Source organism: Lissotriton helveticus, chromosome 3_1 (assembly GCF_964261635.1).
Source record: "Lissotriton helveticus chromosome 3_1, aLisHel1.1, whole genome shotgun sequence".
NCBI lineage: Eukaryota > Metazoa > Chordata > Amphibia > Caudata > Salamandridae > Lissotriton > Lissotriton helveticus.
The window spans coordinates 1,755,730,988-1,755,755,873 of record NC_136061.1 but is presented as its reverse complement, the minus strand read 5'-3'; the positions used below and the strand labels follow the sequence as shown (position 1 = coordinate 1,755,755,873).

General features: G+C 44.8%; 1 protein-coding gene across 2 annotated transcripts in view; it reads right to left on the bottom strand.

The window, feature by feature from the left end:
* Window positions 1-24,886, bottom strand: part of LOC144823766 (peptide methionine sulfoxide reductase MsrA-like) — a 193,854-nt gene that overhangs the window by 20,218 nt on the left and 148,750 nt on the right. For both annotated transcript variants that reach the window (XM_078682578.1, XM_078682579.1), the window contains exon 5: window positions 10,963-11,069. In XM_078682578.1, the coding sequence (XP_078538704.1) occupies window positions 10,963-11,069 (107 nt within the window). The remainder of the gene's footprint in view (window positions 1-10,962; window positions 11,070-24,886) is intronic.

Below are 24,886 nucleotides of genomic sequence, written 5' to 3'. Positions count from 1 at the left end.
AGGAGGTGTGTGAGGGTGATGAGGTGTGTGAGGGGTGAGGGCGTGAGGGTTGTGTTGTGTTGTGTTTTGCTGTGCTGTGTTGTGCTGTGCTGTGTTTTGCTGTGCTGTGCTGTGTTTTGCTGTGCTGTGTTTTGCTGTGCTGTGCTGTGTTGTGTTGTGCTGTGCTGTGCTTTGCTGTGCTGTGTTGTGCTGTGTTTTGCTGTGTTGTGCTGTGCTGTGTTTTGCTGTGCTGTGTTGTGCTGTGCTGTGTTGTGTTGTGCTGTGTTGTGCTGTGTTGTGCTGTGCTGTGTTTTGCTGTGCTGTGTTTTGCTGTGCTGTGTTTTGCTGTGCTGTGTTTTGCTGTGCTGTGCTTTGCTGTGCTGTCCTGTCCTGTGTTTTGATGTGCTGTGCTGTGTTGTGTTTTGCTGTGCTGTGTTGTGCTGTGCTGTGTTTTGCTGTGCTGTGCTTTGCTGTGCTGTCCTGTGCTGTGCTGTGTTTTGCTGTGCTGTGCTGTGTTGTGTTGTGTTTTGCTGTGCTGTGCTGTGTTGTGTTTTGCTGTACTGTGCTGTGTTGTGTTTTGCTGTGCTGTGTTGTGTTTTGCTGTGCTGGTAAGGGTATGTGAGGGTGTGTGTGAGGGGGTGTGAAGGTGAGGGTGTGAGGGTGAGGAGGTGTGTGAGGGTGATGAGGTGTGTGAGGGGTGAGGGGGTGAGGGCGTGAGGGTTGTGTTGTGTTGTGTTTTGCTGTGCTGTGTTGTGCTGTGCTGTGTTTTGCTGTGCTGTGCTGTGTTTTGCTGTGCTGTGCTTTGCTGTGCTGTGTTGTGTTTTGCTGTGCTGTGCTGTGTTGTGTTGTGCTGTGCTGTGCTTTGCTGTGCTGTGTTGTGCTGTGTTTTGCTGTGTTGTGCTGTGCTGTGCTTTGCTGTGCTGTGCTGTGCTGTGCTGTGTTGTGCTGTGCTGTGTTGTGCTGTGCTGTGTTTTGCTGTGCTGTGTTTTGCTGTGCTGTGTTTTGCTGTGCTGTGCTTTGCTGTGCTGTCCTGTGCTGTGTTTTGCTGTGCTGTGCTGTGTTGTGTTGTGTTTTGCTGTGCTGTGTTGTGTTGTGCTGTGCTTTGCTGTGCTGTGCTTTGCTGTGCTGTCCTGTGCTGTGCTGTGTTTTGCTGTGCTGTGTTGTGTTGTGCTGTGTTTTGCTGTGCTGTGTTGTGTTTTGCTGTGCTGTGCTGCGTTGTGCTGTGCTGTGTTGTGTTTTGCTGTGCTGTGCTGTGTTGTGTTTTGCTGTGCTGTGTTTTGCTGTGCTGTGCTGTATTGTGTTTTGCTCTGTTGTGCTGTGTTGTGTTTTGTTGTGCTGTGCTGTGTTTTTCTGTGCTGTGTTGTGTTTTGCTGTGTTGTGTTGTGTTTTGCTGTGCTGTGTTGTGTTGTGTTTTGCTGTGCTGTGCTGTGTTGTGTTTTGCTGTGCTGTGCTGTGTTTTGCTGTGCTGGTAAGGGTATGTGAGGGTGTGTGTGAGGGGGTGTGAAGGTGAGGGTGTGAGGGTGAGGAGGTGTGTGAGGGTGAGGAGGTGTGTGAGGGGTGAGGGCGTGAGGGTGAGTGTCTCCAATGAATGTCACTGCTTCGCCTTCTTTGAAAATGTTCAGTGCTGCAAATAGAGCATGCCGCCGTAATTATCACAGCATGAGACCCCAAAGTGATAATTATCACAGCATGCAGAGAGCCGCCCCACGCTGCTGGAGCACTCAACTGCACATTAATTATAGTTGAGTGCTCCAGCAGCCTGGGGTGCCTGTTGACATGCTGTGATAAGTGGGTCTCATGCTGTGATAATTGTTGCAGCGCCTGAGGAAGTGGAGACTCCTGCTGGGATAATTGGTCTTGTGGGCCTCAGGAAGTAGAGTTTCATGCTGGGATAATTGGTCTGGCGGGCTTGCAGCGCCTGACGTCCAACAAACGTGCACAAGCTGCTCAACCTTGAAGCTCGTTCACAGACCTGGGTCGGCTCGTGCCCAGGTCTGTATCGGGCTCGTTCACAGCTGTTACTCCCTTGACAGGGAGGAAGGTGACTATAGTCTCGCTGGCGGGAGCGCTTCGCGCTCCAACGCCAGCTCGACCTAAAAAAGAGTAAAACGTGAAAACAGGGCAACAGCAGTACACATGGAAAGGTCAGAGAGAGAGGAAACTGCACTGACATACGCTGATCAACGTAAAGAAGGAGAGAAACTACTGCATAAAGCCAAAGTACCAACAACGTTGCAAGAAAGAGAGCATTCTAAACACACGCACCCCACACACTACGAATGTACTCCGGAATATTGAATATTAGAATACTGCGGCACACTGATATCGTGGCAAAAATACACAGGGACAAAATATCAAACGGTAACTGCATAGAGAGAAGCATAGATCTACTATTCCTAACTCCACAACTATGTACCTTGAAGATATATATATCACCAAGGTAGAGATATGTGGAGCTAGGTATAGAAAATGTATACTTACTTACCTTTTGATATTTATTTCCTACATATAATGTCTCCAATATTAGTGTCCCACGATATTCTGAAATCGATATTCAGGAACCAGTACTACTATTACTACTACTACTATTACTACTACTATTACTACTATTATTACTACTATTACTACTACTACTACTACTACTACTGCTATTACTACGACTACTATTACTACTACTACTACTATCACTATTACTACTACTACTACTATTACTACTACTACTACTACTATTATTACTACTACTACTATTACTACTATTACTACAACTATTACTACTACTATTACTATTACTACTACTATTACTTCTCCTGCTAGGCTCTGACGGCGATAGAAACAGAAGCAGCACAATGTTACACACAGCAGCAAAACTGCACAGCAAAGAGAAACAAACACACTTCCTGGGATCAACCCGTGGTAACTCAAACAGTGTTACACATGGCAACAACACAGCAGAGATAGAAGTAAGCACACCCCCATGTACTGATGCATCAACACAGAGGGAAATTAGTGTACTAATTCACACAGAGCCACAACACTTAGATAAAAAGACAGTGACAGAGTATTTACAGAACAGTACACAAAAGCCAGGCAAAGAGAACGGCGCGCACAGCCAACGCAAACACTCAAGGAAACAATAGCTCAAAATCACACACAAAGACACACTAATGAGAGGATTACACACACACACACACACACACACACATACACACATGGTCAGGCACTAAGATGTGATAAACAACCACTAAATGCCACTCACAACAACAACAACAACACCACAGAGACAGAAAACGAAATATACATATTGACAGTCATCAGCAGTGAGTCGTACAGCTTCATAAAATCAGACACAGTAACCACACTAAAATTAGAGATAGAGACAAACAAACAACAAGAGTGAGCAACATGTACTCAATGCAAGAAAACAACAGAGAGAAAACAACAGCAAAGTCTCATACACAACTACACCAATGCCATGAGGTTGCGTCCAAATGTGAGCTTTTGGCAGTGATTTCCATTCTGCATTTCAGTTACTTCGTCTGGGCTGTTACTGTTCTGCTTTTCATATATATGGCAACTAGATTGGCCGTCGAGTAGCATGTGTGTGTGTGTGATGTCCGACAAAATGCCACAATTTTGGGAACACCAGTGCCTGAATGATTTTGCAGGACTGATACTTTAGTACTATGAAGCATTTTCTCTGTTCTGTTGCAGTGTGTGATTATTACTATATTGCAAGAAGGATGGAGCGAGAAGTGATACATGGTTCGCTCACCTTCCCAAACATCTAAACATACAAAACCAACAGGAGGGAACGCCTACTGTGCTTACCCTACCCCTCCATATCACCCCAAGGGGACCACCCTATGGTATTAAAAGGACACCCACCCATTGGAATTCCAAGTGGCATGCTTCATCACAGAGTCCTCGTCCAGTGGGCATGTGGACATGTGGGTGCCCACACCAGCACCCACATGGTGCCAATGTGAGGAGGGGCCTATAATGAGGCATGCCATTCATTGGTGGTTGAGGGCCTGCATTCATTGTTAGGATTGGACCCTTGCACAACAGGCGTATGTTTTAGCCTATGACAGACTACCAGAAATATGCTTTGTTGTCTTATCAAGTTTGCGTCCTATCAACTGAAAATCTGGTAAAACATCACAAACCATAAGATGTTTAGCAGGGCCGGACTGGCTGTAGCGGGAACAGGGCTTTTCCCCAAGAGGCCGCCTGGTTGTTAATGTTAATGTTAAATGTTAATGTTAAAAATGCTTATAGAGCGCATGGCTACCCCAGTGACGGGGCGTCCCAGCGCTTGCAGACAGTTTGAGAGAAAGGCAAACTAATCCAGGGGGAAATGGGAAGCACCACTTAAGAACCCTGGGTAGAAGGGAACAACCAGGTTTTGATGAGTTTTCTAAATGACAGGTAATTATTTGTAGCATGCACCTCCGAGGGAATCGAGTTCCACAGTTTCGGGGCCAAATACCTGAAAGAGCGGCCACCAGCTCTGCTCCTTTGGATTTTGATGGTGCAGGCAAGATGGCGGTCCGCCGAGCGGAGTGCGCGTGAAGGGACATAGGAAGAGCACAGACCTCGCAAAACTCAGGGGCCAGAGCAGTGAAGGATTTTATGAGTTAGGCAGAGGGACTTAAATTGAATACGTTGTATAACCGGAAGCCAGTGTAAGCGCCGCAGAATATGGGAAGTGTGACAATGTTTTGGAAGGGCGAACAAAACGCGAGCAGCTGCATTTTGGGCCCTTTGGAGTCAGTTAATGGCTGTTCGATTAGCTCCCAGCATTAAAACATTGCAATAGTCTATATGCGATAACAAAAGGGCTTGGACAATTGTCTGGCGTACAGGTGGTTCAAAGAAGCCCAAAATAGGTTTGAGCGACCGTAAGCGACCATAGCACAAGCCAGCCACTCTTTTTGCATGGGACTATAGGGAAAGGGAGTCGTCCATAAGCACGCCCACGTTTTTTACTTCCTTCTTAGGAATGGGAGGAGGACCTAACGTGGAGGGCCACCAGTGATCGTCTCACCTGTGTGTTTCCTTGCCAATCAGGAGTACCTCAGTTTTTGATGAATTTAACTGCAGGCTATTCGTGGTCATCCATCTGGAGATGGCCAGAATATCCTCTTGAAATTTGGCTTGGTCTGAATCCATATCCTTCGAGAAAGAGAAGATAAGCTGCGTGTCGTCCGCGTATGATATTAATTTGATCTTACGTTCTCTGGCCAACACTGCCAGAGGGCGGACGTACACGTTGAACAACGTAGGGCTGAGCGCCGACCCCTGCGGAACGCCGCAACTCAGCGGAAGCCTGCTGGATAAGTACAGAGGGGCATGGACCTGGAAGGAACGGTCAGATAGAAAAGACGCGAACCAATCCAGGGCACCACCTCGGACTCCGATCTCCCATAGTCTTCTAAGTAGAATCCCGTGGGAGACCGTGTCGAACGCCGCACTCAAATCCAGCAGGATTAGAGCCGAAGTACCACCCAGATCTTGTGTTGCCCTTAGTGGTTCAGTAACGGCCAACAGGGCGGACTCCGTGCTAAGGTTAGCCCGGAATCCATTTTGTGAGTCGTCTAGAATCCCATTGCTCTCCAAGTAGTTGCTCAGGATGTCATTAACGTGTGTTTCTGCCACCTTGGCCAAATAAGGCAGCAGGAAAATAGGTCTAACATTTTCAGGCCTGGAAGAGTCTAAGGTGGTCTTTTTTAATAAAGGGACAACCTTGGCGTGTTTCCAAGATTTAGGGATGGTGGAGGACTGAAAAGATTTATTAATCAGCTCCCGACCCTCCGCCAAAATGGAATCCTGAAATAGTTTAAACATTTCAGGTTTAACGGGGTCTTCCGGTGACCCGGACTTGACTTTTACAGCCAGAAGTACCATAGTAGCCAGTGAGATGGAAGGGAGGGAATGCAGAGAATAGGGAGGTTCCAGAGAGTCTAGGGATTGGTGGGAGGTCTGGGCAGACCCATCCGATTCAAAAGAGTTATAAATCCCGTGGACTTTACTGACGAAAAAGCAAGCAATCTCTTCACATTGCAAGTCAGATGTTATTCGGCAGTTAGGATCCTCTGGTGACTTAGTTATGTCTTTCACTAGAGAGAAGATGGTTTTAGATCTATTTGCGCTCGCACCAATCAGGTCTGTATAATAAGTGGCTTTGACTTTCTTTATGAGTTTATGATACGCTTTGGTAGTGGACCTGAAGTTGGCTTTCGCCTGGGGATCGTACGCTCGTCTCCAGATACGCTCCAGTAGCTTACATTGCTTTTTCTGTTCGGCCAGTACCACAACTGTTGTGGGCAGGGTTTAGGCCCCTGGGGGGCCGTTTTTGTTATCGGGGGCCGGCAATACCGTCCCCCTGTAAATCGAACGAAACCGGCCCTGCAAACAGCTCAGCCACACACCCCTCCCTCCCCTAGGGGGCAGTCCGAGCAGTTTACCAGGGCCGGTTTTGGTTCCCAGTCCGGCCCTGATATTTAGGCCACCCAAACACACACCACCATAAACAGAATTGGGATTCGTACCCACACAGGATGTTTGGCTGGAGGCTGCCAAGAGCTAGTCCTAAGCCAATGTTCCAGTGACTAGTAACTAGTGCTACCTGCCTCCAATTACTGGTGGTGGTGGTGGGCTATTAATACAGGTCAAAGGGATCCTAGTTACTGCTCAACAGTGCTCTAAATGCAAGGTCAGAAATGGGAGGAGTATTGGAGCCGGAAGTGTGCTACAGACCACAATAGCATGGGCACCTAAGAAATCTGGTTGGACCAATGGACACACCAGCTCACAGTTGTAGCTAGGAAATTGGGAATTGACTTAAAGGATCAGTTGGGCCCTTAAACTTTGATATCTCCAGAATACTAAGGACTACAGAATCATTGAGATAGATCCAGATTCAGACCAACAAGCTTCAGACAGTAGGAAATGCCCCAAAACCTAGGGTGAAAGGAAAGGCTTTTTGTATCAGTTCTGTAAAAGAGGTGATACCAACACCCATATGGTATGGGGTGGTAGACCAGGTCAAGGTGAAGCAGGCCTGGAATGTCTTTAAGAGATCCTCCACCCTCCTGCAAAACAGATATCTGCAGTTGCGTTAAGCCTGCTGGGATTCAAGGTCCATTCGATTCCTGGGGAGATGACGTTCTCAAGGTGACCTTCATGCAGGTTTCAGTCAGTGACCACTGCCCCTTGTCTCGGTCAGGGGGTCTGCATGCATTGGGATTCAAGCTTCCCCTCTTTCCAGGGCAGGTCAAGATAGCAGGATCACCCCAGAGTCTTAGACTTGCCCTCAACTTTGAGAAAACACCAACTTTCAGAGTCCTGTTACTGGTTAGATGTCTCTCTGCGCTGGATTAGCAGATCTTCTCAGGAAGCAGAGAAGCAAAACAACCCACAGGCATAAGGGAGGCATCATATATCTAAAGCCAGGATTCTTATCAAGTTAGGGGGTCATATTGAAAAACTATTAACTAAAGCAGTAGAACTGAAAATGCCTTTGCTGAGTTTCTTCTCAGGATTTCACAAAGGAGGAAAGTGTTATTCAGTCAATGGTCAAGGAAATGTGTCTTCCACAGATGTGGGGCAGACACTTTGAGTACAGCACTCACTGCACATTCCAGGCATCCCCTGGGCGGGCTGGAAATAGACACACAACAAGGATTGGTCGCCACACAAAAGAAACAACCTGAGGGCTGGTCAAATCTGCAGCAGCTGCCAAGCAGCAGAACTGGGTTTGTGTTCAGGCAGTGCTTTGAGATGAATACATACAGAAAGAAACCAGACTGTGGTGAAAGTGCAGGGGCCATTGAGGGGGGGAAACATCCTTTACAATGAAACTTTTTCCACGCAGTACCTTTACAACGCAGGTATTACAACGCAAGTCGTTACAACGACTTGCGCTGGGGGGCGCTGTAGGATAGGGAATAGTTTAATTTACTATCCAAAACCTTCCCTACTATCCACGGGGACTGGAGCTGAAATAGTAAATTAAACTATTCCACTATCCAGCGCCCCCCAACGCAAGTCATTGTAACGACTTGCGTTGTAAAACCTGCGTTGTAAAGGCATGCGTGGAAAAAGCATGCGTTGTAACGACATACATCCATTGAGGGGCGTTCCCTAGGATGGTGAAGCAGTAGTGGTCTGACCTTGAGCAAGGAGACCACCATTTTCACGAGAGTTGTAATTTGTGCCCAAAGAGGGCAGCAGTACCCTGCTGCACAACCACACAGCACTGTCACTGGTTATAGTCAAGGAATTGATTGTTTTCTTGGCCTCACAGCTTTGCTCATGTCTGCTGGTGAGCGCTGCTCCCTATGAACACACACAGGTCCTAATGTTACACAGCACTGTCCCAGTGAGCACACTGCATTCAATCTTCTAAAAAAGAAGTAGAAATTAGGGGCCAGATGTAGGTAGGCTATTACCGGTCGGTAACGGCCGAAATCGGCCGTTACAGACCGGTATTAGACTTTTGAGATGTAGGTGGTATATTTACCGATTCGGTAAATAACGAATCAGTATTTACCGATTCGGTATTTACCGAATCATCATTTACCGATTCGGTATTTACCGAATCGGTAAATGAGATGTAGGAAGCACTGCAAACAGTGCTTCTGGGCTTTAAGGATTCGTTATTTACCACCAACTATTAGTTGGTGGTAAATAACGAATTCCTATGTAAATGCAAATATTTGCATTTACACCTGTGCCATGTGACAGACATACATGCCCTTAGGGCATGTATGTGTGCCACATGTGCACACAAGCCCTAATCAGGGGTGCAACAGGGTGTCAAAGTGACACCCTACCACCCTTGACTTTTTACCAATTTTACCGATTCGGTAATTGACATTCATTCCTATGGGCCTTAAGGCCCATAGGAATGAATGGCAAATACCGAATCTTAACGATTCGGTATTTTTTACCGACTTTTTACCTACATTGCATTTACCGATTCGAAAATACCGAATCGGTAAAATTCTGTATTTTCGAATCGGTAAATTACTAAAGTCGCCTTCCTACCTGATGCGACCATCCGTTCCACTTTGAATTAATTGTCTGTGTTATTAGCCTATAATTCTGGTATCATTCATGCATGCTATATGATTTCATCTCTTATAGCGTTTGGGCCTCACCCTATGATTCTATATCTTACTCCTTGTACATTCAATGCTATTGTTATATTGTACAGCGCTCTGATACCATTATTTGGTCTTGTTCGCGCTATATAAAATTTCATTAAAAAAAATAATAGAAGCAGGGCCTGGTGTCACACAGGAAACATCCTTTACCCCGCATGCGTTAAAACGCATGCCATTACCCCGCATTTTACACACTGCTAAATAGTTTATAACGCAGGGCTTTACAATGCAAACTTTTACAACGCATTCCCCAAAGTAACTCCCTGATGGAGTTAGAATAGTAAATTGCGTTGTAATGGGGAATGCGTTGTAATGGATTGCGTTGTAAAGCCCTGCGTTGTAAAATATTTTGCAGTGTAAAAACTGCAGAGTAACAGCACACGGAGTAAAAGTGTATCACACTAGACACTCTCTCCCTAAGTGACCCTTTAGGAGAGCAAAATTCCTCACAAGTTATTGTATGTTTGATGGTGACAAATCAGCCATCTGCATCCGCTTTCCAGACATCATGGCGGACTGTCTAATGCATCTGATCTCACAGTGCATCTTCACTGCACCCCCGTGCGCCTCTTCTTGGAGGGAGGGGCAGTGAAGACTCTTGTGTGTCAGAAGTAGAGAAGAGGGGTCTATTTAGGGCAGCTGAGCTTGTCTGTGGCCTTTGCCCTTAGGCTGCAGTTGCTATAGCGACTCGGTTACCATGGAAACCTCCATTTCCTGGTGCTTCCGCGAGAGTGTTAAGGGGGTTCTTGGAGGAGTTGGGTGGGGGTGGGGGGGCTCCCTCACTCTGACCATCACTAATGAGATGGATGCTGGCTGAAGGGTTCACAGACACCCTCTGCGGCCTTAGAGCGTGGGTAGCCCGACGGCACGAGAGGCTCTGGCCTACAGGGCCAGAAGCCCTACAGAGAACATGTTTCCATTGTAAGAAGCTTTTGAGCTCATCTGAGAACACTAGGGCGTTCTCCAATAGCAAAGCAGGAATGGTATGAGACAGCCAACCGGGTTATTCACATTGGCCCACGGTGCAAGTTCTCGTGCAGGGTTTTTCCAGTGTCCTGGGCTCACCTGTGCTCAGTCTACCAGCAACAAATGGCAAAGAAAAAATATGTCTGTTTTAGCTACGGATGCATAGGGCTGATAAACTTCCATCCGGGGTAACAAGCGCTATATAAATACAAACCTTTTTTCCTCCTCTAGCCTTCTGCTATCATTCCAAAGCCAAATAACTGACTAACCTATCCACCACTTAAAATGTACTTGCATGTTTCACTATACTAATTCAACACTAATCCTCTATGGGTTCTGGAGTAGCGTGCTACTCGCCGAAAAAGCGCTTTGACGCCTCGTCAGGGGTAGTAAGCGCTATACAAATGCAATTACAATACAATACAATCAGAAGACATAAGCCCTGGGCCGAGAAATGTTCCACCTCAGACAACTTCCCCCCAGTCCCATGCCAACCACCCTGGCTCTTTTGAGTGGGTCTGAAGCCTTACTTCTACCAAGACCCCACACAGACCTCGAGAACCAGCCAGTGGTCTGCAGTCACACTCCGTGTGCTCTTCAGCACGCCTTTCTGATTCATACCTGACCTGCCACTCACCACTGCAATTCCCAAGCACAAGGATGTGCATCACTCACACTTTCACCCAAAAAGTGATCTCGAAATGAAGGAAGTGTGGAGATGATGGACTCTGCCCCCAGCCCTACTGGAGCTGGGCAGCTTCTCAGGTCTCCATGAGAAGCGACCATCGCTCGTCAGCTTTTTCTCCATTCGTCACCATCCGCTGACCAGGCTGGCCTGGATCCTCACCTTCTGAAAGACCTTCTGGGACCTCAGAGCCGCTTCCTTCTGCTTGGGCATGTAGGTGAAGATGACCGAGCGGTACTGTGTGCCGACGTCTTGCCCTTGCCTCATACCTAGAACAAGAGCGACAGCATGTCATGGGAAGCATCCATTCCTGCTCAGGTCTGACTTCTCTGCTAGAACGCTGCTGTTCTGCATTGATGGTAACCGTACTCCTGCCTCTCTGTTGTGCAGTGAAATACTTCTAGATTGCATTTGCATGCTTTAGTGTCATCAGACATGCACAGTGCATCTGGCTTTCCTTTCAGTGAGCCAATTTTCTAGTTGGTTTTGCAAATTCTACTAATTTTATTTTTTTTAACAAATTTCATTGAGATTTACATTCCTGCACAGGCACATTTTATGACACAAACTCCGCTAAGGGACACGCAGGTCAATTAACGAAAGCATCATTGCATATGATATAAGTATAGTAACTCAGCTGCATACAAAATCCCCATCTCCCTACTCACAAAATAGGAATCATGCATACAGGAATAATCATGTGGTACACAGGTTGTCAGCATCCTGCATCCAAAATAGTTGCTGACAACCTGTGCACCACAGGATTCTAAAACTACTAAGACCCCCCCCACCCCACCCACCAGGTGTGTCACTCACAATCAGCCGTTGATCTACAGACTGGGGTTACTGCAGGATAGTTCCACAAGTGTAACTAAAGTAGTGCTTAGGGAAAACAACACGTATCAGGAGCAGGGGCGGCTCGTGTTCAGTGTCTAGTTCCGCCTTGTTATACAGTGCGCAGGGGTGAATGAACTAATCTAGCCCATCAGGAGCGTCAGCCGTGGGATCCTCATCGCTATCATTGTCCGGGATCTTTAGGAGCACCACCAATGTTTCCCATGCCCTCGCTGCCTCTACTGCCCCTCTCTCCCCGCTCGTTTTGCTAAATGCACTCGAGCTATACCTTCACACTCCGCCCATTTATTTAATTCCGTCTTCCATTTTTAACGTTTGGCCCCTCTTTGCCTTCCAATGCATAGTGATATCTCATTTAGCTAACAATAGGCCCGGATCCAGAAATTTGCTTTTAACCTTATTTTTGGCTGTGTGAGGGAACCAATGTAAGAGGCAGGGTCCCATAGCCGGCTCCAGTTCCCTGTCCGTGATCTCGGTCAACAGTGTGACCCCGTCTACCCAATAGCTCTCCAGATGTGGGCAATCCAAAAACATATGTCAAAAGTCTGCCCCCTCCCTATTACAGCGTGGGCATGCTGCTGTTGTAATGTCAAAATATTTGTTAATCTTCACCGGGGTGAGATATGCTCTGTGTAATGCATTAAAATGCACCAGTTGGAATCAGCATTCCTAGTACTCTTCCACGCCCATTCCACAAGATCAGCCCAGGCCCTTTCCGGAATTTTATCCCCAGGTCCTCTTGCCATCTTAACCTCAACGCAGTCAAAGGAATTAGCATTTCTTGTGTCCTGTGCTTATAGAGATAGGTGCCCGCTTTAAAGGTTCCTGCCGCCATCACTATGTATTGGCACCCTATCAATGTCTGCGGTTCATTTATGCCCTCCTTCCAATGCTTCCGGATAGCCGCAGCAAGCGCAGAGTGTAACAAAAAATCCCCTCTAGGCAGGCCATACCGTTCCTGCAAGTCATTGAAGGGAATAATAGTATTGCCCTCATATTAGTCTCATATAGTGGACAGTCCCCGCTCTTTCCAGGTTACCAGTGCTTGCCAGTTACTCCCATGTGGCAATGCATCACACATGGATAGGGGGATTTCAGGCGCATAGGGATATATAATCCATGCTCGCTTCAGGCTCCTATTCCAGCATTACTGTGCTGTTTGTAGTTCACCCGGTATAATATGGAGTCGGATGGGCAACGTCAAAACAATTTGGGACAGTACTCGCAGTGACGGAACCCCCTCTCCATGCTCTCCCACTCCTCGAAACCCAGACGCAATCTCCATTCGTGAACCATTGTAGTTGAGCAGCCAGGTAATAAGCCTCACAGTCTGGCACTGCCAGACCCCCCTCTGATCTCGGTCTCATAAGGACTTCCAATGCCACCGCCGCCTGCCAGTTCCTCATAAAAACCATGTGATCATTGCCTTGATTTGAGTAAAGAATCTCGCCGGTATCCAAATCGGCAGGGTCCTAAAATAGTACAGCATTCTCGGGAGGGACACCATTTTCAGTAGGGCCACCGACCAGCTACTGAGAGAGGCAGCGCCCCCCAAAAATTAAAGTTACCTTTCATTCCTCTAATGGCTCTACTGATATTGTCCACCAGTAAATTGCCCCGCGTGTGATATATTTGGGTCCCCAGATATGTCAAACATCTATACTCCCACTTCACTCCGTCAGTGTCTTGGGGGCCAGGGTTAACTGCGGCTGTTGGGAATAAGCAGGACTTTGCCCAATTTACTTTGAGATCTGCTACTCTACCAAGGCTACGGAGTAAGTCCTGGCTCCAGTAAGCAATTCACCTGAATTCGCTAAAAACAACAGTTAGTCATCCGCCTAGAGCACAATATGATGAGTCTACCCATGCACTTGAAGGCCATTATAATGTAGACCTGTCCTGGACTGAGCCGCAAGTGGCTCCATGGCCAGGGTAAACAAGAGGGGGGGAAATGGGCATCCCTGTCTCGTTCCCTGGCCGACGTCACAGGTGTCAAAGATCAACCCACCCGTTCTAACCCTTGCAGTGGAATTTTTGTATAACAGAGCTGTCCAAGCTACAATTTGTCCCCTAGCCCAAATCTACGCATGACCTGGAACAAGTAGGGCCATTCCAGACTATCGAATGCCTTTTCTATGTCCACTGCGAAAACAGTTGCAGCATCTTTCTGATGAGTCAGCCTCTAAGACCCGTGATAGGCGCCTTACGTTAATAGACGTGTTCCTAGTTGGGATGAATCCGGATTGATCACTGTGTATTAGCGTTGTCATATAGGGAAGCTAAAATACGACTCAGTGTCTTATAATCCATAGTAAGCATAGAAAGTGGGCGATGGGCGGTCCTGTCCCAGGACGTTTTTTTTGCAAATTCTACTCATGAGCTAGTCATTAATCAGCATGAGCTAAGAACAGAAGAGGGTGGGTGAGGAGAGAATCCCACAGCCTGGTGCCAGGCCAATACAAGGGCACAGGGAAGGGAGTTTGGCAAGTAAAGGAAAGCTTTAAAATGACTGGCTGAGAAATCATAGGGGTGCACACTGAACTAGCCAATAGATCCTATTCCCACCAAAATTAGAGTCCCCTCTCTTCTGAGAAGCATTAATGGCTCTCTTTTAAAACTCACCCCCTCAAAAGTTTATGAAAGCCCAGGCTTGAAGGGGTTAAGGGACAACCAGAAGGCTCATGAGAGAACACCATTAAATCTGCATTTAAAAGTGAAAAGGGAAAGTTTACCACGCACTGGTTTATTGGCAGCATCTAAAGAAAAGATACAAACTCACTTTTGACACTCATTGCCTGACCATATGCCGACAGGATCATTGGACAGTTAATCATGACCTGGAAGTACTGATAACATGATATTCAGTACTTCTAGGTTATGGGAACACCGGCCATTTCAAATTTTGAGCATGTGAATGGTGAATAACTCCAGAAATTGGAACTACAGCATCCTGCTATTTTTTCTACATTCTCAGAACATTTCCTAATCTCATTTTGGGGCATGTTTTCCCCGCTGAAACATGCGCAGGAAAAAATATCGGCGGTGTGCATTAACCACACCACTTCTAATTCCCATGTGGATGGGAACTCCGCTTTCTAACCTCATCGAACAAGCAAAGCAACGTTTAATTGGCCCTCAGTTGAAATGTAACTCTGTTTGGATTTATTGGTAGGTATGGAGAACAATCCTGTTTATGGCATAATTCAGCATTATATATTGATGGGAAATGTTGGGACAATGGGAAACAACAGAACATCGTGTATATCAAGCTGTTATCTGCGCATCCGCGTTACAAAATTATAGTACATCTCAAATAAGCGCAATTTTAGGCACAAGGAATTTAAGTGATTTGCCCACTCAACTAAATTATACTTTCACAAGGACATTCAGCAGTATTCCAAAAGAATTGACAACGACCCTGAAGGATATGTACCTCTGTGAAAATAGAAATATAATTGTAGATTATATATATATATATATATATATATATATATATATATATTCACTCAAAAAACTATAAGTTTTAGTGGTGTTATAGTTAGCTGGACATTTTACTCATACAAAACCAATGAAATTGATCCTATATAGTTAGTTGTACTAACTATATTTCGCACACCCGCAATCCAATGCTGATGATGTCACATATTAGATCATTCATGACATGGTCAGTGACATCACTGTTGACATCTCAAATGACATCACTGATGACATCACTGATTACATCATCCAGTGAATGTGGTTTGCTTCGTTATTTAAATATGCATTATATATATAGCAATTTACATTGAAGAATGAGTGGATAGATATAAATAAATATTTGCATGGAGGATTTAGTAGCAGTGTAATTGACTGTTTACTTGACCAATTTATAATGTCTCACTAAATATAGTGGATAGTGACTAAACTGTGTGAATATCTGTATCACTTTGTCAGTTGTTGTGTAAACTGATTCTACAGTTGGTTACTAGCTATGTGAAAGTCTATATTAGTTATTGATTAGTTAACTGAGTATTTGTATGGGAGTGTGAAAGTGTGTGTGGTTCGGTGGGGGGTGTGTGACTGTCTAAAGATGTGTGAATAGTTGATTCAGTAGATATATGAAGTTAAAACTACATGTTCTAACAGTTTGGGTGAGGGAATCTCTTTATGGGTGTGGTGATGAGCAAATATATTTCTCAAAGGTACAGGTCCAACAAACTAGAAAAATAAAAGGCAGTGTGTGTGTCAGTTGTTGTATATAAATAAGTATACATAAGACACAATGATTGTGTGAGTGACTGTATGGATAACTGTATACTTGTAATAATGATTTTATAATTCACTAAGTATGACTTACTATCTAAATGAATAGAAGAAGTGGTGTTTGTATAAGTGTTTTGCTAAGTAAATATGTAAGTATGATCCATTGTTTGCATAAGTGAGTAGGATGACTTCATATGTGAATAGGATGCGTGCTGTTGTTTAATGTCAATATAGATGTATAAGTATTTTTGATAGAGTTCTATTGTTCATTGACAGCATGTATGAGTGAATCCATAGGTAAGTGATTAGATGTGTGTATACATCTATGAATCACTGAGTGGATTTTTAGATACTTGTATTGCTGTGACAATGGATTTAAATATGATACTCTGTATTTTACAAACAGTGATGAAAAATTGTAATAGTGTATGAAAAGGTGTATGTGATTGTCACGTGGATGATGTCATCAGTGACGTCATCAGTGATGTCATTTGAGATGTCATCAGTGATGTCACTGACCATGTCATGAATGATCTAATATGTGACATCATCAGCAGTGGATTGCGGGTGCGCGAAATATAGTTAGTACAACTAACTATATAGGAGCAATTTCATTGGTTTTGTATGAGTAAAATGTCCAGCTAACTATAACACCACTAAAACTTATAGTTTTTTGAGTGAATTTCAAAGGTTTTTTAAAAACTAATTCCTAACTATATAACTCCTGAAACCTATGGTTTTTTCAGTGAATTTCAAAGGTTTTTTTAAATGCTAATTCCTAACTATATAAGGCCTGAAACCTATGGTTTTTTCAGTGAATTTCAAAGGTTTTTTAAATGCTGATTCCTAACTATATAAGGCCTGAAACCTATGTTTTTTTCAGTGAATTTCAAAGGTTTTTTAAATGCTATTTCCTAACTATATAAGGCCTGAAACCTATGTTTTTTTCAGTGAATTTCAAAGGTTTTTTAAATGCTAATTCCTAACTATATAAGGCCTGAAACCTATGGTTTTTTCAGTGTTTTTTTTTTTAATTGATTGGTTAACTGGCTTTAATTAAGTGTATCTTAGTGAATACATATATTAGCGAGTAATGTTTAAATATTTAAATATATGCATGAGTGATGTAATATGTGACATCATCAGCAGTGCATTGCAGACGTGCAAGTTATAGTGAGTCCAACTAACTATAACGTGGGAATTTCAATGGTTTTATGCGAGTAAACTTTCCAGCTAACTATAACTGGTGTGAAACTTATGGTTTTTTCAGTGAATTTCAAAGGTTTTTTAAATGCTAATTCCTAACTATAACTGGTGTGTAACCTATGGTTTTTTCAGTGAATATATATATATATATATATATATATATATATATATATATATATATATATATATATATAAAATTTCTATGGCAAAATGAAACCCCTCATTTTGTTCCTTTTCAAATTAAATGTATTAAGTGTTACCACTTTATTCCAATCAAGATGACTTCAGGTGTGCCATACTTTTGTCATAAGTAAGACTGTTAGCGTTCTAGTTGTTCTTTAGAACACTCTGGGACATTCTGTCATTGGGCTATAGTTGGGCTACATCTGGCTGATATTTGGGCTACATTTGGGCTCTTTTGTCTCTGGTGGCCATCTTTGGAGACTGCATATCAGAATTTTTTTAATGAAATATAAGTGGATTTGAGAAGTCACTCAAAATGTGCCCTAATGTTTCTTTCTTCAGCACTAATCATAATTTCTATGGCAAAATGAACCCCCTCATTTTGTTCCTTTGCAAATTAAATGTTTTAAGTGTTAACACTTTATTCCAATCAAGATGACTTCAGGTGGGCCATACTTTTGTCATAAGTAAGACTGTTAGCGCTCTAGTTGTTCTTTAGAACACTCTGGGACAGTCTGTGATTGGGCTATAGTTGGGCTACATCTGGCTGATATTTGGGCTACATGTTGGTTTTTTTTTGTCTCTGGTGGCCATCTTGGGGCTACATTGGGCTACATTAGGCTACATTGGGCTACATTGGGGCTCTAACATATATATAGCCCAATGTAGCCCAATATCTATTTTTTCAAAGTTAATTTTCGTAAAAACCACTGGAGCACATATCTTGAGACATAGCAAAGGCACATCAGGCTACCAGTCCCTACAATTTTGCCAAGTTTGGTGGAAAACCATTCAGCCGTTCGGGCTAAAAGTGAGTCCAACCGCCCTATGGAAATTAACATGGGGAAAACACGTTTTGGGACCCCCCTTTTATCTCGCCCCCCGCTTGATGAATCCCCCCCAAACTTTCAGGGAAGGAGCGGAGCGCTGCGTGGCAAAGTTAAGGAAAATTTCAGGAAGATTCCTCAACCGGCGCCAAAGTTATTCCCAATAGAATGTTGCGATTTCCCTATGGAAAACAATCCTAACTATATATACCTACTGGCTATCGCCAGTAGGTAATATATATATATATATATATATATATATGCAAGAATCTCCTCCCCGAAGGAAGGAAGCAGAGGCCAAGTAGGGGACGTCAGGAGCAGCTTTAATGAAGTCCAAACTCAAAATTACGGCGGATGCATTTCGGCTATGTAGCCTCGTCAGCGCCTGGAGGTAGATGAAAGGGGTGTGGGCGAAAGGAGGTAAAAACAATGTCCTGCCGCACACCGATTGGGTCGCATCTGGCTCCGCCTCCACAATAGTTCATCTGACACACCTGAAGATTCGGGGAAACTGCAGAGACTGCAGATCCCAGAATGCCGTTCTTCTTGAAGGTGAGTGGTGCGGGGGGAAGAGTCCGATGCAAGTGCGGGATTCAGGGCTGTTTGCAGTCGCTTGCACAGGTGTCCCACTTCAAGGAAGGCGCTCCCTCGGGTCCCCTGGACCGCAAAACCCCCGGAATGCAGGAAGAGTAAATGACGTGGGCTCGTCAGGAAGTCCTGCTTGCCCAGAGTTGTGCGTGAATGCAGCAACACCGCTAACACTGCTTCCCGCTCCGTGGGTGGACCTGGTTCTTTTCAGTAGCCTGAAGAGCAAATGTGCCGGAGCAGTTTCCAGTAATTCCCAGGCCAACTTGGATGCGGAGGCCTCTGTGGCGCGAAACTGGCATTCGCGCTGAAAATGCAAGAATCTCCTCCCCGAAGGAAGGAAGCAGAGGCCAAGTAGGGGACGTCAGGAGCAGCTTTAATGAAGTCCAAACTCAAAATTACGGCGGATGCATTTCGGCTATGTAGCCTCGTCAGCGCCTGGAGTTAGATGAAAGGGGTGTGGGCGAAAGGAGGTAAAAACAATGTCCTGCCGCACACCGATTGGGTCGCATCTGGCTCCGCCTCAACAATAGTTCATCTGACACACCTGAAGATTCGGGGAAACTGCATATATATTTTTTTTTAGCCGCACACTTTGTTGAAAAATTAATTTTGGCCCTGGGTCGGGCCCGTAGCCTGCACCCGCTGTTGAGCGCTCCGGCATTCTGACCCCATTGTCGTTGGATATATATATATATATATATATATATATATATATATATATATATACACACACACACTAAAAAAACAAAGGTCACAGTGATGTTATAGTTAGGTTCAGATTTTACACACATAAAACCATAGAAATGCAGCATTTATAGTTAGTTATCTCAAGAAACTGTAACCCGGGCCCTAATGTAACTATAAGACGCGCCCTGCCATGCACAGTTTTCCCATCAATAATTTTATTGCAAATGCACTCTGTCAAGGAGGCAAGAAGCATCAACAACTTCTAAACTATAATTGAAAATAATTGAAAACACAAAAACATCAACCTCACCAACTCTTTGACCAACCCTCCCACACTCCATGTTGCACCTTGACCATCCCTAATGCCTCTCACCAGTGGTGAATTAATCTGCATTTTCTGCTGTCTTAAACCAGGTTCCTAGAGCAATGACATAACCCAATCATGCATCATCAAATTTCTGATCTATGCCACCGCCTCCCCACACCTAGGTATTGTCAGCATCTCCTCCTGCACAGAGTGTTTGAATCCAACCTAAAAATACACGAATTATTTCCACAGCTAGAGACCCACCACCAGGTCTGCAACAACCTTGTAAATGGCCATCCCATCAATCTCTTTCCCTTACTGCGCAAGGTCCTTGAAAAACCCAATAAACTGCACAGCGACCGACCAGGCTCCTGCCATTACTGCAGCACTGAAACAACGACCTTACAAGTAGTCGATGATGTCCTTGACATCGTGAAGGTGACCCGTGCCTTCTGGTTCCCCTTGATTTCTAGATGGCCTGTAACACTGTCGACCAACATGCTTTGTTTACCATAATCTTTGACTGTATCCTTAAATGGTTTGCATTGCTCCTTTCCGATGGATAACAGTAGGCACAACTCTACCCCCACAATCCACCTCACTCCAATTGAAATAGGCATTCTCTTAAGGCTCAATAGTCACATCAGTGTTATAAGGGGAGCCACCAGGAATGATCGTACCCAGACAAAACCAATCTCCTCTCCCCGTATGAGGATGGTACAAATCTGTTCCTTAAGATGTCTTTCTCAACGCCACCTTCACACTTTGGCCCAGCATAAGGGGGAGAAATAAATTATAGAAAAAATGTAAAAATCTAAGAAAGCAGGGATGAAAAGAATCTGCTAGACTGGATAAAGGGAAACGAATTGTAGAGTGGTGGAAGAAAGAGGGAATAGATGAAACTAAGGCTAGGCAGTTTTGTTTTTTGGCAACCGGAGAACATCCTTTACCACGAAACTTTTACAATGTGGTACCATTACGACGCAGGTTTTACAACGAAAGTCGTTACAACGACTTTCGCTGGAGGGCGTTCTAGGATAGGGAATAGTTTAATTTACTATCCAACACCTTCCCTACTATCCAAGGGGACTGGAGTTGGAATAGTAAATTAAACTATTCACTATACAGCGCCCCCCAACGCAAGTCGTTGTAACGACTTGCGTTGTAAAACCTGCGTTGTAACAGTACGTGTGGTAATACCACGCGTTGTACCGTCATACATCCGTTTTGGTTTTTGGCAACCTTAGCATTCGGCAGTGTCTCAAGCCCTGGAATATGCATTTAGGCCTGGTACTGTGTAATCAGGTCCAGATCTATGCATAAAGGCCCTGAACTTTGTCAGCTCGGTCAGGCGTGCGGCGAACTTGAAAAATTCTAGCCAGTGTGCTGTTCCACAAGACCACCAAGTCTCAGCTCAAGACAGTGGAATCAAAGTATGTGATCATGAGGGGTATCCTTAAAAGGATGGAGCATTCCTCATCGAATGGAGTGGCATGATTCATCATCGAGCTTTGCTCCTCGCAGGGTGGGCACTGCAATATCCAAGGGGCCCGTCAAAAGGGCTCTTGCCTGGAGATCTTTTGTTCTCCCTGCCTAACATTTTTAACAGCGAAGGATGGTATCCTTTGTTAGGAATTAAAAGTGGGGTGGTAGACTGGGTGATTAATCAGTTAAATGTGGCGATGGCAATGCCTAACCATTAATATTTTATTTCAGGCATAGGTCTGTGCCAAGATTAAAGCATAATAGTGAACCAAATGGGAACATTGATAGACCTGTGGTTTCACCTATCAGTCAACATCTCCCATGCTCTGGCAGCCCAGCAAGGGTCAAATGACAATTCTTCAAGACCGTAACATGGAAACCCTAATCTGCTTGTTAGGTTTCAGTTCCATGAAAAGTAAGTTCCCCTATAATGTGCAAATAACACTGAAAAACGTGACAAGCAAATATCAAATCTCACTTAAGAGTCTTTGGTGCCCCTATGACCTATTTAGTCGTAACTCTAGCCGCTTGGGCTAACTCAAAGCCACTGCCTATATGTCAGCTATTCTGTGCAGGGAAAGCATGGTGAGAATCCTACCCTGCTTCTAAGATCCTTCATGTGTATGGCAGCCATCCCTCTACTCATATTCTATTGCAACATCTTTTTAGTGTTTATCACCCCTGTGTGGGTCACTGGAGCGCTTGCCTACATGAGTAGCATGCTACACGGTGTAAGGCATGTCGTTAAAAGGGTTAGCCTTTGTTTGAGATCCTATCTGAGAAGTTTTTCCATATATGTGTGATGACCACAGAGGTGCGGTGATTGTGTTATAGGCCATAGCGCATAGAGGTGTGATGGATAAAGAAGAGCGACTGATTGTCACGCAGTTTATGGTTTCACTAGCGTGGAAGCTTTGAACAGCTCTGCAGGGTCATTCATGGTATTAAGATGATAGTCCGCTTTGCTGGGCACTGCACTGGGCTGCGCATTCTGAGATATTTTATTTAAAGTGTATCATTCATTCTGAGCAGGCATAGGTGAAGGAAGAAATGGTGAGAAGGTCTGCTGGGATGGACTTAGTTACGATCATCCCATGTCTGATTGTTATTTTGAGATATCAAGAAGTGGTCTTAGTGTGTAACTTACTTGGACCTGCAGGAGTGGATTAAATTAAAGTCCTCTGTTGACCAGCAGTATGCGTCAGATCTATTCAATTATTCTATGCCTCTTCAGTTGGTGACGGGGGGCTCATTGATGTGGGCGGGAACAGTACTGGGTGATGGACACGAGACATGTATCAGATATGCCTTAAGTGACTGTAAGAGGGTGAGGCAGTTATTATGCAGCCAATATAATATGAATTGATACAACTACATGATATCTGGGTTAGACAAAGGTCAGCTGGCACTTACCATGTGTTACCTGTGTGCAAAATTTTGCACACAGGTTGTTTACCCTGCCCTAGGAGTCTTTTATAGCATTACCCAGGGGGTCCTTGTTATTTACGTTTTACTTACCATGTGTTATCCATGAATGTGCTTTATGGCTGATCCTCTCCCACTTGCCTGGAGCAGAGGAGTGAGCCTATGCAGCCTGGCACTACTGGCCTTCTACTGAAGAAGTAGTGATGGGCATATGCAAGCATGTTTGCTTATAACTTGAATGTTTTGCCTAGGCTAGGTAGCTTTTCATTTAATTTGACTTCTTTTTATTACTGGCCCTCTTGGTCAGTACAATTACAGGGTGTTAACCACTGCATTAGTGTAGGAATACAATTGCTTATCTATTATGGACTGAGGTCACAGCCTAGATGTGAGCTCTGTATGAGCTCCTAGTCAGTCTAATCTGGCTCCCAGTATTAGGGAACCTTTTTTGTTAGGTATTCCTGACTCGTGCTTGGTTTCTTGTTTCAAGCAGCAAGGCTTTCCAGGGAGAAATTCATAATATATGTGAAACCAAGCTAAGACAAGTATTGGCAATGCCAATTGATCTAGCTTACTTTAGGTGTCTGAGCTCTTTGTGATGATGTCATAGTTGTATTTTTATTTGATATAATTGGATACACTAATATACAGTAGACATGAAAACATGTCCAGTTTTGTGGGAGATGGCCAAGTTATCTGCTTGTACACCTAATCCTGGGCACACAGGTCTGGTGGTGTACACGTAGGCCGGAATCCTGGGTGTATAGGTCTTGTGATGTAGACGTAGGCCTTGTTCCTAAGTATAGAGGCTTTGTGATTGCATGTCTACACGCTTCCCAGGCATACAGGCCTGGAGATGTGTACACTGGCCTGCTTCCTGCGCATACAGACCTTGTGATGTGCATGTAGGTGTGGTTCCTGGGCTGGTTCATAGTCATATAGGGCTTGTGATGTGCACGTAGGCCAGAATGCTCTTCCTCTCCACCTCCGCTTAACGCAGAATATTGTCCACTTCAAGAAAGGCCTAAAAACCCATCTGTTTAAACTACCTGTCTAAATGTTTCTACTGCCCTCCTCTTCTGCTTTCCTCACACACCCCCTACGCACCAGGATACTCGAGAGTTATAGAGCGCGCTATAAAATATTTTATAACATAACTTATAACATAACATCCCTGGGTATACAGACCTTGTACCATACATGCAGGCCTGGTCGTCTTTTTGCAGACCTGGTCCTGACCAGTTAGGTCTAGGCTTGTTTGAGGAGGCCTGGTCCTGGGCACAAAGGCCTGGTGCTGAGCATACAATAACAGACCTAATTTGGTTTAAAATCCTGGTCGTTTGTGTATGGCGCTTGTTTCGCAGGCCTGGCACTGTGCAGTCTGTTTCTGTTGCCTAAGGCCTGATATTGGACTTAAAGGCCTGACATTGAGCAGGAAGTCGTGTTTTCTGTGCGCTAGTCACAGTTCTGTTGCTGGTCTGTTCCCTTGGCGTGGCAATAACGAGTGAACGGCGAGGGGGGGCATTTGGCGGGCTGGCTTCCTCAGAAGGCGCGCTGCCTCTTTAAATCTGACAGACTGCGACATTACGCTCCGTGGTGCGTTACAAATTGCACAGGGGTATATGTGTGAGGGGGAGGGGTGTGCGGGGAGGGGGGGTTAGCAGAAGGCTCCTCTCTGCAGATGGAGGGTGCGCTCTCTGCCAGCGGCACTCGTAGGGGCGGAGCCCGCTGAGATGTTTGGAAGCCCTCGCACGTGCACCTCGGTGGGGGTCATATCCCCCCCCACCCCCCCTCCCCCCCCCATTTCTGCTGCTTCCTAATCTCGCTTTAGTGGCCGTCGATTTCAAAGCAGCTTAGCTGCACGCTTAACCTAAACATTTATCATTTTGTATATAGATGCTGAAGTTTCTCGGCTCTAAACACAATAGAATTAGCGTCGAATTGGAAATAAAAACATACATCGACATGAACAGGTGACCACGATGTGTGCAAATTATAGGCACAGGCAAAAGGAGGAGTAGTAAAAAAAAAGTGCGGTTGCAGGTTCGAATCCCACCCGGACTGACTCAGCGTTTTTCTCATTCCTCACCTACACTGCTGAAACTACTACCTTGGAGCTAGGTGTTAGTACTTACTGTTTGTTATTTCCACTCCCAGATGAATGACTTAGAAGTTATTATTTGCATCGACCGGAAGCACCATGCTTACCCACCCCTCAGCCCCCTTCATCTCCCGATAAGAGGCTGACAGGTGAGGAAAATAGAATTCAACCGCATTGTCA